Raw genomic sequence first — 18336 nt, forward strand, 5'->3', positions numbered from 1 at the left:
ACGAAATCTGGAGTGTGCAGTGGTCCATACTTAGTAAATAAAGTAATCAAAAGTTTCTCAAGAATTTCATAATTAACATAAATAGTATGCAAAATAAATCCACCGAATAAGCACATCATCCTAACCAGTAATCAAAGAAAAGAAAACATTCTAAGCATCCATATGAAATCAACGACAAAGTAGTGAAATGGACATCGACTAAAAATGATTTTTTAAGAATTTTTGCTCCACGAGAATCAATCGATTTCTTTAAAGGTAGATTCTCCCCATACACAACCCTCCAGTGGGATACAGAGGCAACTTTACGTCGATAAGAGATCAGCTGATAAGAGATAACTGTGAGCTATAGAGTACGCGCATTGTTACGAAACGTGAAATAACTGAGGGTTAATCAAGAAACAGCCATCTTGGAAGAAGTCAGTCACAAATGCATGGAATGAAATCGTTCGAAATATGACAAGATACTGGCACGACATATCCAGGTATTCTTGTAAGCTCTACCAAACACACTGATGCTATTAAACCCCTACGCCCCCACCCCGTTTCTTGGCTAGTTTGCCATTATCATTCTTTTCTTTTGCTATTTTTTTTTGGGGGGATGAGGTTGCTAACCCTCCTAAGAAAGGTTATGGAGGCTTGTGCTCCAGCAGTTTTTATTTATATGATTCTAATGCAAGTGAAGGGTAGTGCAAGAAAGATAATATATATATATATATATATATATATATATATATATATATATATATATATATATATATATATATATATATATAATCAACACACAATCATTTCAATTGAAAGGCCTTTTAATTGAAAGACCTTTTAATTGAAAGACCTGATCCTGATGTGAGTCAGAAATTTATTTATATATATATATGTATATATATAACAAGTATGTATATATATACAAATATATATGCATTATAAATATACATACATACATACATACATACACACACACACACACATATATAAACATATATATATATATATATATATATATATATATATATATATATATATATATATATATATATATATATTATCTATCGCTTACAAACATTATCCTATTTTACATCGTTTACTAAACCCTCATCATCAAAGCAAACGTTGTCATGTACTTCTATATTTGTACCGGACATTACACCGAAATGAGAGACTAAATGGAAAGATATACGAACACAGTCACCTAAATTCATCTAAACATAAAATCTGCACGAATACAGGATACACATAAGGTAAACCTTGAAAAGATTCCGCTTACCCAAGCAGGCACCTGCATCCCTAGTCGCTGAAGCATGACCCCCAGCCTCTCTTCGTCCACCTTTTCCAGCAGAAGCCTCTCGTCCAGCACCTTCCGATCAACCAAGAAAGAATCCAGCCACGTCCTGACGAACGTCAGGAATACAAGGCTTGGAAACGGGACGATGTAGAAGAGCATCACGAGGCTGAACTGGAGGAGGAATGCCACGGTGAATTCAAACACCGTGGACAGAGTTATTACGGTTTTTGAGTTGGACGACCCCGTAGCTGACCCGGAAAAGAGGTCGTCGTCATCCCTCGCGCTGATGACCAAGTACAGAACGACGAGGGCGGACGAAACGAAACTGCTCCTGACGAGGATGAAGAGACAGAGCGCCCTGGTCAGCTCCCTCAAGAACAGGGGCAAATCGAACCATGGCACTAAGGCGTTGGCGCCGGATAAGGTCTCGTTGACGTCGTTTAATATCCTCTGCAGAAAGATAATAGGATTTTTTCGAAGGCTGTTCTCCATTTTGGCGAGGATTCTGTTCCTTTCAAGAGACGTAACAACAAACCACAGTTTTCAAATTGCGCAATTACAGTAAAATCCTTCACAAACGCTTCATTTTAAGGGCAATATTGCGCCTCAGTGACACTAATTTATAAGTGAGCGACTAACACCTAAAACAAGAGCACGGCAGAGACGCAAAGAGGGACCCGGGGAACAGTGTGTGAAAAGAGACTCATTACAATGTCTTATCATCGTTATCATCCTGATAGCGGAGAAACAACGATTTGCTGCAGATAGATTTCGATGATGATATAATCAAGAGTACTTACATAAAAGGCATGTTCTTGAAATGGCCAGTCAATGCCAGAAATGATACCAACTCCACAAAAAATGGTACATTGGCATTTCCTATATCTCTTAAATCTCTACACTTCGTCCTGATCTTATCGCGATCTTCAGAATTACCCAGATATCTGGAGATATTTAATCGGGGAAGGAAATCGGACTGTGATCGCTGCGATATACTTTTGATATGTTTTTTTTTTTTTGACTTGGTGACTGCAAATATTTCAGTGGTTACAAGATTCCATCAGTAGGTGGTGCAATACATAAACTGAATGAAACTGAATAATCATGAATGCTCTTCAATGAGCACATATGCACACACACCCATTTACATAATACATACATATAATAAAATATATATTATACATATATGTATATATATATATATATAATATATATATATATATATATATATATATATATATATATATATATATATATATATATATATATATATATATATATATATATATATATATATATATAACACAAATATCAAAAACTTCACTGGTGACACAAGGCTAGACACCACTGGACCAGAGAAACACACAGAACACACACACACACACACACACACATATATATATATATATATATATATATATATATATATATATATATATATATATATATATATATATAGTGTATGTGTTATATAAACATAGGCGGATTGCTCTAAACTTCAGCCTTTGCTCATGCTTATCGTATGCAGTTCCTTTGTATTTAAATCCTCTTTCTTGGCCTATCCATAAATCTTATACTTCACGACGAATAAGTTCTTTCATTATCTTCTTCATACGGATTCTTCCTAGCATCTCTCCCTTCTTATCCAGTCAGTCGTTATACCGAATCCATCATTATACAGTCATTCCTAAGTCATCTTCTTTTTTATAGAATAGACTTTTATTCTCCCTTTGAAATGGCGTGATATTTTCCCGGAATGATTAGCTATTTACCGGTTTCGGCGAAATCCGTCTCCGCTTCACTTTGATTTATATCCTCTAGAGACTCACCTAATCGGCGTTATCGCTCCTGCCTTGTGAATAACCTGTGGTGGGTTTTTAAAAATATTTCTTGAGTCTTCTCTCTCTCTCTCTCTCTCTCTCTCTCTCTCTCTCTCTCTCTCTCTCTCTCTCTCTCTCTATGCACTCAAAACCTGCAGATATTCAAACAGCAAAATATTCACATTGCCCTCAGGCTTTTTGTCACATGTAAATTAGTAATATTTCTTTTTTCAATGTCAGTAATTTTCTTATCGATGTATGCCGAAGGCCATATCCGGTTTGGAAAATAGTAATTTTTTTTAGAGAGAGTTTAAATTCATAAAAAAGAACCAATGCAATAAAATGAAATGTAGTGTGTATATATGTGTGTATATATATATATATATATATATATATATATATATATATATATATATATATATATATATATATATATATATATATATATATATATATATATATATATATATATATATATATATATATATATATATATATATATATATATATATATATATATATATATATATATATGTGTACACACTAATTTACAATGTATTACATTATTTTTATACACACACACACACACACACATATATATATATATATATATATATATATATATATATATATATATATATATATAAATACTAATTTACAATTTATTACATTAGCTTTTTATATACATACACACATATATATACATGTGTGTGTGTGTATGTATATATGTATATATTCATACGTGATGAAAGAACCGAAAAGATGAAGTAAACAATGAACTCTAAATCATTTCTTAATTTTACTCAAAGAAAGATCTCGCACTTCAATACTTCCCTGAACATCTTTCGCAGATCAACAATAATATATTTACTAAAGTTCGGTTCATTTACCATAACCGATATTTTCTCAGCTCTCTCTCTCTCTCTCTCTCTCTCTCTCTCTCTCTCTCTCTCTCTCTCTCTCTATATATATATATATATATATATATATATATATATATATATATATATATATATATATATATATATATATATATTGTGTGTACGTGCTCGTTCGTGTGAAAGCCACAGAACCAGAAGAAATCAAATTCAGCAAACTGATTTTGACTGATTTCGTCTCAAGACATTTTCTAGAGACTGTTACTATTACTACTATATAGTTTGCAGAAATTTGCAGTGTATGTACTTACCAATGAACATGCTGTCCGTTGAAACTGCAGATGGAATAAACATTTCTACATAATAAAAGTTAAGCGTGCTAATTACTACAATTCTTGTATTACGACAGGTAGGTAACACCGGATATGCTTTATTTTATAATAGGAATTTCACAGGTAAATATTTTTATATCATGAGAGAGAGAGAGAGAGAGAGAGAGAGAGAGAGAGAGAGAGAGAGAGAGAGAGAGAGAGAGAGCTGAAAAAAATATCGGTTTGTAAACTATATGAAACTTTAATAAAATAATTTGTATATATATAGATATATAAATATATATATATATATATATATATATATATATATATATATATATATATATATATATATATATATATATATATATGCGTGTTTGTGTGGGTATGTGTGTGTGTGTATATATGCATACGTGTATGTATGTGTGAGTGTAGAGAATCCATTCTCAGTTGAACTGGCGTAGGAGTGACAATGAATAAAGAAAAAGTGCTAAAAAACTCATGAACGTGAAAAGCACAGAATTCGAAGCTACTGGCACCAGATGAAAGGACTACACGAGTCAGATTTTCTGAAGAACACTTTCATGAAAGGACCTCCTTTCTCACCTATCTTAAAACGTCAAACACGACTTGAAAAGGTTCGTATGGAACGCTTGTTTTAATATGGAGTGAAATATCCTTGAAATGTCTCTTAGGAAAGAGAATTATTATGATATAAAGAGTGGTACAGAATGCCTATCGCAATCTGTAATACACTACTGCATATGTTTCCAGCATAATGTAACTGAAGGCGAATATCAAAATTAAACTAAAGCAGCTCTTTCTACTTACGTAGCTCGGAAATTCTTACGATTTCCTGCAATACAGTTCTAATACCTGTTTCACTGAGACATTTGCCGGAACATTTACGCGTAAAGAGAAAGCATCAAACCAATCATGCATTTATGCAGGCTTATAACTAATGATACTAATCCATATATACCAAAGGAAACATAAAAGAGAGAGAGAAAAAAAGGAGAGAGAGTAATTTTCAAGTTGCATCTGTATTTTTGTCTATACTGGAGTATGGCCTTGATGAGATATGTGGGGATACAATGATAAACAATACCTAAAAGATGGACTTAAAGAGTGTTCGACCAAAGGCAACTTTCAACTTGCCATCCCAAAACAAAAAATAAAGAGACGGCAGTGTAACTCGCAATAACGAACGGAAATAAAGAGAGTCAAAGACTCCTTCAGATATCATATTATCATCTGACTGACGCACACTAATCAAGTGCTTTCAAAGTTTACCTTAGTTTTACCAGACCACTGAGCTGATTAACAGCTCTCCTAGGACTGGCCCGAAGGATTAGACTTATTTTACGTGGCTAAGAACCAATTGGTTACCTAGCAACGGGACCTACAGCTTACTGTGGAATCCGAACCACATTATACCGAGAAATGAATTTTTATCACCAGAAATAAATTCCTCTAATTCTTCATTAGCCTGCCTGAGATTCGAACTCGGGCCTAGCGAGTGCTAGCCGACAACTCTACCGACCCGTCCAACGAGGAACTAAGTGCTTTCAAAAATTGCGCTTCTTGGACTGAGCTAAAAGTTAGTAACGATGTTATCTTTCATTTTTAGGAATACCAGGCTAACGCAAATGATTAGTTATGAATGATATGAATAAGTGGTACCATATACATTTATGTTGCATAATATATACTAAGAAGTATGAGCCAACAAAACATTCGTCCCTCTTCGTGAGCCACCGCGTCCTCACTTCCCCTAGGGGGATGGATGGTCCCATCAGCGCACCTTACGCGGTGCACAGTAGACATTACTTAAGGCTTTTTGCAGCGTACCTTTGGCCACTAGCTGCAACCCCTTTCATTCCTTTCACTGTATCTCCTTTCATATTCTCTTTCTTTCATCTTACTTTCCACTCTCTCCTAACAATTATTTCAAAGTGCAGCTGCGAGGTTTTCCTCCTGTTACAACCTTTTTTAATCAATTTCCCTTTCAGCGCTGAATGACCTCATAGGTCCCAACGCTTTGCCTTTGTTCTAAATTTCATATTCTATTCCCTTCTACCGCATCCTTAATGGAGCCTGTAGTACGTTGGTTCGATTCTTGTCACAGAAGGTGAAAGTTTCTAAATTTATTTCCCACCTGCACCCAAAACATTCCAAGAAAGTCGAGAGGAAGTCATTGGGGCAATCAGACTTATATATGCATCTGGCACAAGAAGAAATAACTGCTAAAACACAACGATACGACGGTGCGGATGGGTCTTGAGAACCATAGTAAACAGCCTCTGAATTCGACAGATATGTGCATGCATGAGCTGAACTAGACCTATGTTCGCTTTCGTAGTAGAGTTGCTGGAGCTTCTCGTTTGCTGGTTGACATTTTGCCAAGGAAGGTAAGCGGTTCTTTGTTTGTTTCCAGTTTGTATATAGGTATGTACGTAGAACTCAGTGCATGCTCTACAAGGTACACACAACACATATACTGTATATACAGTAGGTTTAATGAAGAGCCTTTAAAGGTCTTAGTCTATATCAAATGACGCGTCTTCGAGACGATAAGATTTTTGTGTAACAGCTTTAAAAGTATTTTACGATATATATATATATATATATATATATATATATATATATATATATATATATATATATATATATATATTATATATATATATATGTGTGTGTGTGTTATATGTATATATATATGTATATATATATATATATATATATATATATATATATATATATATATATATATATATATATATATATATATATATATATATATATATATATATATATATATATAGAACACAGATCAGACGCGCAAGGCGCTTATTCATACGATGAAGCGGATAAAGGGCAGGAATACAATGGGATACGCATTTTGTTTTAATCCCACGTTTCGTGGCAACATCGCCACATCTTCAGGGATTTTCTACAAAATAAAATATATGATGTTAACATAAAATAAGAGCTGATTATAAGATCCAATAGTTGAAAAAAGCTAAAACAATTTTAATTGTTAAATTACAACTCACAGACTTAAATTACATGCACAATTGATTAAAACTGAGACTAAAGGTACAAAAAATATATAAAAACGAAATGAACATTTAAATATCTCGGCAAAATTATATATAAATACAAAGAACGCCAACACATACAATAAAAAGCAAAAATCTACACTCATAAAACTACAGCTGAAGACAGCTGCACACAACCAACCTTTCAGCACCAAAGATAAAAGCACCTAAAAGTAAACAAAGTCAAGAGCTACAAAGACTGACAGAAAATTTAGGCTAAAAACAACGGGACAGCAGAAGAATGGTTGTTTAGAGTCGGAACTCGTAATTTGATATTTAACGTTTCCAAAATCAGCAGTTCGTTGAGTTCCTTTGTTTGGCGTCTTCTCGGGGTCAGGGCGGATTCTCATCGGGGCGTTAGTTATAGAACTGGTTGTAAGCTATCTAACCCGGAAACTTCTTATATAAGGAATCACATTATCAGATGTAAAAGTACCATCAAATATGAAATTTTAAAATTATTGGCCAAAATGCGTGTCCCATCGTATTCCTGCCCTTTATCTGCTTCATCGTATATGTATGTATATATATATATATATATATATATATATATATATATATATATATATATATATATATATATATATATATATATATATATATATATATATATATATATATATATACTTATTAATATCGTAAAATACTTTTTAAAGCTGTAACAAATCTTATCGTCTCGAAGACGCGTCATTGGATATAGACTATGTCAAAATTTTCAAAGGGTCAACGCACCACTTTTAAGAAAGAGGGAACCTAGCACATACTGTATTTCACAGAATTGTCAATGAGAAAACGAACTCTAGTGAAAAGAAATCACAAGATCTGAAAAGATCCTTTAACTTTATAGTGCAACTGAATACGCAAAAAATAGTTCTGAGTAAAGCCACTGGGGAGTGATGACGTTGGAACCTACAGCCATGGCGAGTCTAAAGTATACAAATGCCACTGCTTTTCTGACAGTGTGCTATTTTTTAAGGTTAGAATTTCTTTTCATCATGTCTAACAACTTCACCTCTTCCTTACTACCATCCGTACACGACCGAAAAACATCCTATCCTCTCTTACATCTGAGTGGATTATGCGTTGGCATCTATGTCAGAGGCCGACTGTTCAAATCCTCAGAGAACAAAGGTTACTGTAAGCATCTTTTACGAGAAGATATTGCCTGCTCACAAAGTACGCGCACTCTCGAACAAAGCTTAAAATGAAACTGAGCTGGTATATGAGCAGTATGGGGAAACTAACGTGTTGGGAGGAACAATAATCATCCCTAGAAGGACGGAATGAATGATATATAAAATTTAGGCCAAAGGCCAAGAGCTGGCACCAATGAAGTAATTCAGCGCTGAAAGGGAAACTGAGAGTAAAAAGGATTTACATGCGTAAAAGGAGGAAAACCCCGCCGTTGCACTGCGAAACATTTGTTAGGAGAGGGTGGAACGTAAGACGGAAGAAAGAGAAAATGAACAGAGCTACAATAAATGGAATGAAAAGGGTTGCAGCTAGGGGCCGAAGGGACGCTGCAGAGATCCTTAAGTAATACCAAAACTGCACTTCTGTAGAAGGATACCAAGACGTATCCTTCACTTTACAGCCCATAGCCACTCAAAAACAAAATGTTTCCTAGATGTTTAGCTAAGGAAACTTGAAGTAGTTCATGGTTAACAAATGTGCGTATTTTAAGATAACGGAGCCATTAAGGAACCCAGCCACAATCATCAAGCGTTAGAAGGACTGATTAAAAGGAACAATTCAGGAAAAAAGAAGAGTAATTTCCGATGGGGAAAGGATTACAGCTGATGTCAAGAGGCGTGAAACCATCCTTCTCGACGTATTACTAGGGAAGCTACGATCAATGTTTCTTTAGTTTCCAGCAATTTAACGGCAATTTCCTCCGTTAGACGATGTAGTTTAAAGTATAATTCATATATCCATATAAATATATAATATATATAAATATATTTATAAATTATGTGTATATATAAATATATATAATATAACTGGCCTCTCAATTGAAAGAGAGGGGTTCGTTCCCAATGTGTCAGAAATTTACACACACACACACACACACACACACACACACACACACATATATATATATATATATATATATATATATATATATATATATATATATATATATATATATATATATATATATATATCATGATATTGTAAAAACGGTAAACGTTGCTCACGATGAACAGCAGGTATAAACGATCCCAGTTGTTTTAAACATTTAGTATATCTGGCTTAAGAAAGCCAGATGAATTCCCCTTGAAATGTTATCATTCATATAAGAAATAAAATGGTTTTCCCACTATGTTTCCAGCAGTCTGGTATCTAATGCAGTGAGTTACAGACATGCTCAATATGAATACCATGCCTAATTTGGATGTACATAGCTCATTAATGTGTATTCAGTAAAAACACCGGGATAAATGAAAGTGAACATTGTTTTTGTTATGTTTGGATTTGATATTCCATGTTTAATCTTTGCAATCTCTTAAAATCATCTTCACGAAGAATGGAAGCCTCAGATTTGGGAATTAAAACACTAATGGCTGCCGACCAGTTTATCAGCCTGGTTCAGTGCTAAGTTAGGTAGCCTCCACGCAAAAAAAATGCAGTATTTATAACTATTGCCAATGAAATAAAGCTTTTGGAAATGGTAAGAGATATGGACACAAAACATAAACAAACAAGTGAAAAATGCGCAGAAGTTTCTTCGACGAAATCGAATTTTTTGCACAGCCGCTACAGCGTATAATCAAGGCCACCGAAAATAGATCTACCTTTTGGTGGTCTTGGTATGAGCCGCGGCCGGTGGTCTTGGTATGAGCTGCGGCCCATGAAACTTTAACCACGGCCCGGTGGTGGCCTATCCTACATCGCTGCCAGAAGCACGATTATGGCTCATTTTAACCTTAATTAAAATAAAAAAAGTACTGAGGCTAGAAGGCTGCAATTTGGTATGTTGGATGATTTAAGGGTGGATGGTCAACATACCAATTTGCAGCCCTCTAACCTCAGTAGTTTTTAAGATCTGAGGGCGGACAGAATAAAGTACGGACGGACAGACAAAGCCGGCACAATATATGTATATTTTTTTTACAGAAAACTAAACACCAAGCATAATGGTTGCTGCATAGAATGTCTCACAGCACATACCTCGCAAACACCGCTATTTTCGACATGGAACAAATAGATTTCCACGATTTATGCAGAGTGAAGATTTTCAGTTAGGACCATCCTAATTTCACGGGTTCGCGGAAAGCCCATTCATGCTTGAACAGCTGAACTTTGGAAGATTCTCGATGCAGAAATATTCCCCAACATCAGTCACTTCATACATCTACACAAGGCTCATTACACACCCTTGTCTCGCCAACCCCACCCCCAACCCCCGACCCCCACCCTCCTTTTACACAAAGTCCGTTGTTCACCCACCCAGGCAATTTTGGACACATGGTTCACTTCCATCATAAAAACTTATCGTTACTCACGAAACCTCATCTTCTTTGCCATACATCTTCATACATCCACATTGCATCTGTTGACTCTATCACAATATTTTTCTGGGTCCACATATATGCCACATACAGCTTCCTCTTTAATTTCAAACTTTTCACATAACTGTTTCATACCAACCACTTTATTCAAACACTCTCTTTCCATTGTATAACCTGACAGAGTTCTTCCCCTAATTACCTTCCTATCGCCTGTCTCATTTTTTAAATTAGAATTTCACCATAAATCTCCTTGTAGGCTGAATAATGTTATACCCCAATAATTCTTTCAGTCTCCTCTATCACCTTCATCCTCATTAAGAAAAACAATTATCCCTCTGAACCCATTCCTTTGGAACCATTCCCATCTAGATATACCTTGAACATCCTGGTCAACTACTCATACCCACTTTTTACAAACCACTGGTGTCTTTTCCACTTTTCAGCATCCTACTTTCCTCTCTGAGTCCTCAACAATAACTTTTCACCCTTTGCCTCTACACACCCCCACCCCAGTCTTCACTCTTTTTATCTTTCCTCATTCATAACCCAACCCATCAAAATGCCCCAGTCTCTCTGTTATTTTTATCTTTCTCATGACATCGTTACGATAAATTGTTTTAATCTTTACAATATTCATTAAATCAACCCATCAAAATGCATTTCTCCAGTTGCAACTGTTATTATGAGATTTATTTCATCACTAACCTATCGCACTACATGACATCGTTATTGAACGATAAATTTATAAGTGATAGATGGATTGGTCTTATATATATATATATATATATATATATATATATATATATATATATATATATATATATATATATATATATATATATATATATATATATATATATATATATATATATATATATATATATATATATATATATATAATATATATATATATATATATATATATATATATATTGTGTATACATACACACACACATATATACATACATACATACATATACCTACACATAACTATGCGTGTGTCTACTACATTCTTAAATATCACTGTCATTGTGTAAACGCATATTATTCAGAAATGTGTCACAACAACAGATCCTACTCGAGGAACAACATACAAATACGACTCCAATTATAGCACAGGCAACATAGACGCAAAGGACACACCGTATGCGCAGACGCATGAGGAGAGGCGCCTCCTGCGCAGACCTCCCATCATTCTTTAAATCAAATCTATTAGTAAACCTAATTCTTGGAGAAGCCATTAGGGCCCCTGCTGCTTCTATAAGATATCCATTCCATCCCATTACTTCGGCCGTAACGCGACCCTTCCATACTGGGCCATCTACCTCTTCCATTACAGAAGTAGCTTCACAACCCCGTGGTAAATTACCCCAGTGAAGTAACGAGTCCTTGTAATGGGGGAGGTGATAGGGAAGGCGGGGGTGGGAGGTGAAGGGTGGTGATTGGTCATTTCATCATTTCACCTATTTTCATAAAAGGTGCCAAGAAATATGTCTGTGGTCAACAGAGCAAATAAAAATACCGGGAGATGAGAGATTCTTAATATTCTCAATGAAGAATGGGAATGGTTTTCTATTCAGTCAGTATTTCTAAAAGCATTTTAGCAGACATAAAGCTATATCAGTTTGATAACAGCGAGTGCATCGGATTTTTATCTGATTAATACTGATATATTAATGGCAATTTTTTGCCTATTGCAATACGTAATATCCATACATATATACATATATACATACATACATACACACATAAACACACACTATATATATAAATATATATATATATATATATATATATATATATATATATATACATAAATATATATATATATAAATATATATATATATATATATATATATATATATATATATATATATATATATATATATATATATATATATATATATATATATATATATATATATATATATATATATATATAGCTTACTGATGGAAGACTCAGAATTCACATTGGACTTATGCCTGCACGGGCTCTTGCTCCTAGGCAACCCGAAAATGGCTCTGGGTAGTCATCTCATACGTGTAATGATTTTGGCGAGGCCATGAAATATGATTAGATATGTTATGCTGTAATAATAATAATAATAATAATAATAATAATAATAATAATAATAATAATAATAATAATAATAATAATTCACTGGAATAATTTTAAATTATTCCACTCGCGTTCACAATAAAACTAAAAACAAAACAATATCTACAAAAGGACGAAATACAGAAAGACTTCCAAAAAAAAAAAAACTATTAATCACCAGAGTATCACCTCTTCCTCGGGTTGGCTTTCCGTTAACCCTTCGTCAGCAAAAGGGTCCAGAATAATTTTCTGGTCAAAAGTTATTCCGGCTAATTCGAAAGAGTGCAGAGTTTCGTTTCCAGTATCCTTCATTAACGGCGCGTGTTGATAATTCCTGGAAATCTTGGCACAATGCGTCGAGAATCTCATTCGTTGCTGTTGTACCATATATGGACCTTGCAAGAAAGAAGAAGAAGAAGAAGAAGAAGAAGAAGAAGAAGAAGAAGAAGAAGAAGAAGAAGAAGAAGAGAGAGAGAGAGAGAGAGAGAGAGAGAGAGAGAGAGAATAACGTCTCCGCGAGGTTCCACAAAAACTCTATGGTAAAAGTTATGTGGTTTTCATTTACAAAGGGGACCTTATCAAGTCCAAAAAAGCCCAGACTAAGAAGTTTTAATGTTCCTCGCGACTTGATGACTTAGATCTGCGTGCAAGAACTAATATGTGATCAGTAAGCTGAAATATGCGCCTTTATTAATCGTACACATTCGAAATCTACTTCTTACCGGTTCCAGTGAAATACGATCGTAACGAAATTCAAATCGAATTCCACCCCGTAATGACGAGAGCGAACGAAGGGAACAAATAACAACACCTAGACCGTTCTCCTAAGTTACCTTCGTTTTCTAGCGGAGGCTCGTTTTCTATACCGGATGTCCTGAGGGTTGGCGAGCATCCCAGTTGGCAGAAGTGTGTGGGAAGGCAGGAGGAGTGGACTCGCGCGGCGTGTCTTTCCCTCACGATTGAGCCCTGTGGTTTTCCCCATAAAGAATAACCTAGTTCCTGTATAGCGACGCGTTCTCGAAATCGATCGTATTCCATCCCCTCCAGGTGAAGAAGTATTACCAGTATGATTTCTGTCAACAGAACTTCAGCAAAGGTCGGAGGGAAGATGTTTTGATAATAGCAAGAGAAATATAATCTGGGACGGGGACTGAGGGTGGTGTCTCCTTCCCTCTCTCTCCTTCTTTATATATATATACATATCTCTCTCTCTTCCTCCCTCCGGCAGCAGGCAGCCTATCCAGCCCTCCGCGCCTCCGTCGCCCACAGGAGCACGATTTTCCAGGAGGCGCGGCACACCTTGCTTTCACTGCGGCCCGCTTGCGGCCACAGTCTGTCTTCTGCGGCGCTGCCATAAGGGAGGCTCTCAGGTAGTGTGAATCACATGACTTTTTTCCAGATGCATGACAGAAATGGTTCTCCCTCCTCCGGAAGCAACTTCAGGAGGAGGAGGGAGGGAGGAAAGGCGGGGGCTGGGGTGGGGTCATCTATCTCCATCCCACCTCCCTCGCCTCTCCTCCCTTAAGAGCACTAACTGAATTTCATGGTCCATAAAAAATCTAATTATCACATTAAGAGGTCTTTATTGGTTGTTTATTTCTCGTTCGTATCATTACTGCTTACTTTTTTTTTTGTCCACGTAGTGTCAAGCGCGGAAGTTCACACGCATCTTCTCGAAAGAAAACATCATCATATTTTTTTCATATAAAACACATCGTGTAATCTGTAATATTGGGCCCTTCATTCACGAAAAGGGGAAAAGTATTTGTAAAATCAATTTAGCCGGGTGAAAGGATTCCAAACTTTTTAACGAAACCAAACTTTTCATTGCTCTTATTGAATCAGAACTTGCAATACTACTGCGTGCACATGAAATTGAATAACGACGAATATGTTTGGGAAATAATATAATAAGAACAATTTTTAGAGTAAAAAAAAAAACACATATATTCAAATGAAACAAGATTCATTTTCCTCGTTGTTGGATATACTGACACTGCTTGGTAAAATTTTGATGTAAGTCGATGTCATGCAAACGGAATAGTGTTATTCGCCACGAGTGTTAATCGTAATAGATAAAAAAAAATATTTACGTTTTACTACCAATAAAGGGTAGATTTAAGAATGTTAGTGACCATAAATGTATGTTTGTATGAGTAATACCTATTCCACACACGAGCGCACGCACACATTATACATACACACACACACATATACTGTATATATATATAACGTGACTTCGTTCTGATTACTAGGATGCGGGTTCGACTCCCGCTACCGGACACCAGAATTACTTCATATTTCTTGCATTCGAATTAAAGGCTTTAAGTTTAGAGGGCATTGTGGCTACAAATGCATATGTATCTAGATTGTTAAAATATGACCAGTAGATTGTATATATATGTATATATATATATATATATATATATATATATATATATATAAAATATATATATATATATATATATATATAATATATATATATATATACTTATATATATATATGTGTGTGTGTGTGCATATGTGTGTGTATACATTTTATTTAAACATAGTTACTACTTCACTTTCCCCAAAAATTACAACCCGTCAATCCAATCTTAAACAAAAAAAATTAAAAAAACGATTTATGTAGATAGAGCAAGGGCAAGTAAACAGGAGATAAACCGCGGAAATGGCGTTCCCAGATTAGCATAAATCGGGGCCGCCAAAGAACCTCTCCACGGTAGTGATTTTGATGTCTCCTAGTGGTTTGGACGGCTGGCTTCCAGATGGTCCCTCCTCCATCCGTTTTATCCTTACCGAGGCGATTTTTAAATGCCTGCTGGTCTTTGCCGCACTTGGAAAGATTCAGACCCTGTGATAATGATGGTCTACGGCATATTATTATTATTATTATTATTATTATTATTATTATTATTATTATTCAGATGATGAATCTTATTCATTTGGAAGAGGTTCACAGTGGTCTTTGCCTTCTTGGTATGAATCAAACCCTACCATAATGATAGCCTACGGCACATTATTATTTATATATATATTATTATTCAAAAGAGGAACCCTATTCATGTGGAACAAGCTGATAGTGGCCACGTAATACAATACTGAACATTGATGTTCTTATTATTATTATTATTATTATTATTATTATTATTATTATTTAGAAGATGAATCTTATTCTTATGGAACAAGTTCACAGAGGCCACGTAATGCAATACTGAACATGGTCTTTGCCGTACTTGGAATGATTCAAACCCAATGATAATAATAGCTTACGGAACATTATTATTTATATTGTTTATTATTACTCAGAAGATGAACCCTATTCATTTGAAACCCACAGAGGCAACGTAATACAATATTGAACATTGATTTATTATTATTATTATTATTATTATTATTATTATTATTATTATTATTATTCAGAAGATGAACCCCATTCATTTGGAGCAAGCTCACACTGGCCACAGACTTGACATTCAAGCTTCCAAAGAATATGGTGTTCATTTGAAAGAACAGAAGGTAATGGGAGATGCAGAAAGAGGGGATTAGTTCTTAGGATAGGAAAAATAAACTAATAAATTAATAAATAAATAGATGCAAATATAAATAAATTATTAAAATACAAGGAGAATTGTTTTAGGATGGTAATGCCTTGCATCTTCGGTTGAACTTTTCAAGTCCCGAACTGCACAACATCCTCTAGAAGAATGTTCCACAGAGATATCACAGAGACATCCTCTCACGTTCACTGGATATATCCTTAAATTTTCAAACACGAATCACGCACATCACAATCTGGCTTGAGTGACGAAAGGGCACGAAAGCGGACAATAGCAATTGAGGAGGGACAAACATTCTTTCAAAGGGTCGTTTCTCGTGGAGACAACTTCAGAAATATCCCTGGTATCACCGACAACATTCTTGACGTTAATTGCAGAGATGTAATTATGCTAATAACGATGACTGGCAACAGAATCGGGGTTCGTGGACACCGGGACACGGAACGGACAGAAATACTTGTCGTGTCTGATATATCTTTCGCACGAAGGTGGTTTCCCTTGCCGTATTTACTTTATAAGTACATGCGTATGTACCTTCTATACCTACTTACCTCCTCAACCACAAAAGGCAGCCACAGACTGACACGCCTGTTGTTGTATAATCGAGTTAATGACTCTTTTGGCGTATGATACAGCAGCTACAGAAGATATTATTAGTAGTATAATTTAATGACCACCCGTACAAATATTGCTGTCTCTGACGCTACTCGACGTACTGGTCATTAATATCAATAATGTTTATGTAATGTCCATTTTAACGACGCCACTGAGAAGCGGCAGTAATCATTTTCCGTAAATCCGTAACGTTGTGCTGCTGATGTAATGTAATTTAATGACAATGGTTTTAACTGCAAATTTACTCAATAGACTTCAGTTTTTGGTATAGTTTTATTTCTTTACGGATGTAGCACAATTATAGTTAATTTAATAAAATCATAAATTACATAAATTACTATTTTCGTGGTAAAAATGCCCAATTTATTTTCACTCTAATGAACATGAAGCACTCACACAAAAAATAGAATACATTCATTTTCTCTGAAAGTCAAAAAGTTGAGTTCACCCAGCTTTAATAATAATAATAAAATAATAATAATAATAATAATAATAATAATAATAATAATAATAATAATAATAACGGTAGATAGATCCATAGTTCTGTTATACTAGAAAGTGATTTACAGCAACACCCATGGACAAGGCTTACAATATCAAATTGTCTTGATTTAGATTTATAGTTATTAAAAAAAATTTCCCAGGACTTTATCAAATTACTTCTTCGTGTTCATAAAAACCTCTAATCCAGTTTTTCAGAAACTCGTGTCGGACTCATAGATAAAAAAATAATAAAAGCACAACTTGAGAACATTTTAACAATACATACAATGTTGTCGTTAACGCTGGCAGTTACGGTAACTGTTGGCAAATAATTTTGGCGGTGTATCCCCCCCGTTACACGGTGGAATCACTGTCATTAACTTGTACTACCAATATCTTCTGCAGCTGCTATCCTACGCCGAGAGAGACATTAACTCAATTAAACAACTGTCGTGTCTGTTTGTGGTATCGTTGTGCTTAAAGAGGCACATGTGTACAGAAGCTACATACGTACGTTTGATACGTATACGTATGTGCAAACACGTATGTATGTATATATATATATATATATATATATATATATATATATATATATATATATATATATATATATATATATACATACATACATACATACATACATACATACATACATATATACATATATACATACACA

At 34.8% G+C, this 18336-nt stretch overlaps 2 protein-coding genes across 10 annotated transcripts in view; one reads left to right on the forward strand and one right to left on the reverse strand.

Annotated features, from left to right (window-relative positions):
- LOC136850693 (extended synaptotagmin-2-like) overlaps positions 1-2009 on the reverse strand; it is a 56400-nt gene extending 54391 nt beyond the window's left edge. Inside the window, exon 1 of the mRNA XM_067124506.1 lies at positions 1265-2009. Coding sequence (XP_066980607.1) covers positions 1265-1774 — 510 coding nt within the window. The 5' untranslated portion in view covers positions 1775-2009. The remainder of the gene's footprint in view (positions 1-1264) is intronic.
- Positions 2010-13898: 11889 nt separating this feature from the next.
- The window catches only part of LOC136850694 (sericin-2-like), a 385966-nt gene continuing 381528 nt past the window's right edge, over positions 13899-18336 (forward strand). For 3 of the 9 annotated variants that reach the window (XM_067124512.1, XM_067124510.1, XM_067124516.1), the window contains exons 1-2: positions 13902-14049; positions 14231-14372. The gene's annotated coding sequence lies outside the window, so the exon portion shown is untranslated. Of the gene's footprint in view, positions 14373-18336 lie in introns of all 9 variants that reach the window. The other 6 variants (XM_067124513.1, XM_067124507.1, XM_067124515.1 and 3 more) reach the window with 3 other exon arrangements.

Source organism: Macrobrachium rosenbergii, chromosome 22, assembly GCF_040412425.1.
Source record: "Macrobrachium rosenbergii isolate ZJJX-2024 chromosome 22, ASM4041242v1, whole genome shotgun sequence".
Classification (NCBI taxonomy): domain Eukaryota; kingdom Metazoa; phylum Arthropoda; class Malacostraca; order Decapoda; family Palaemonidae; genus Macrobrachium; species Macrobrachium rosenbergii.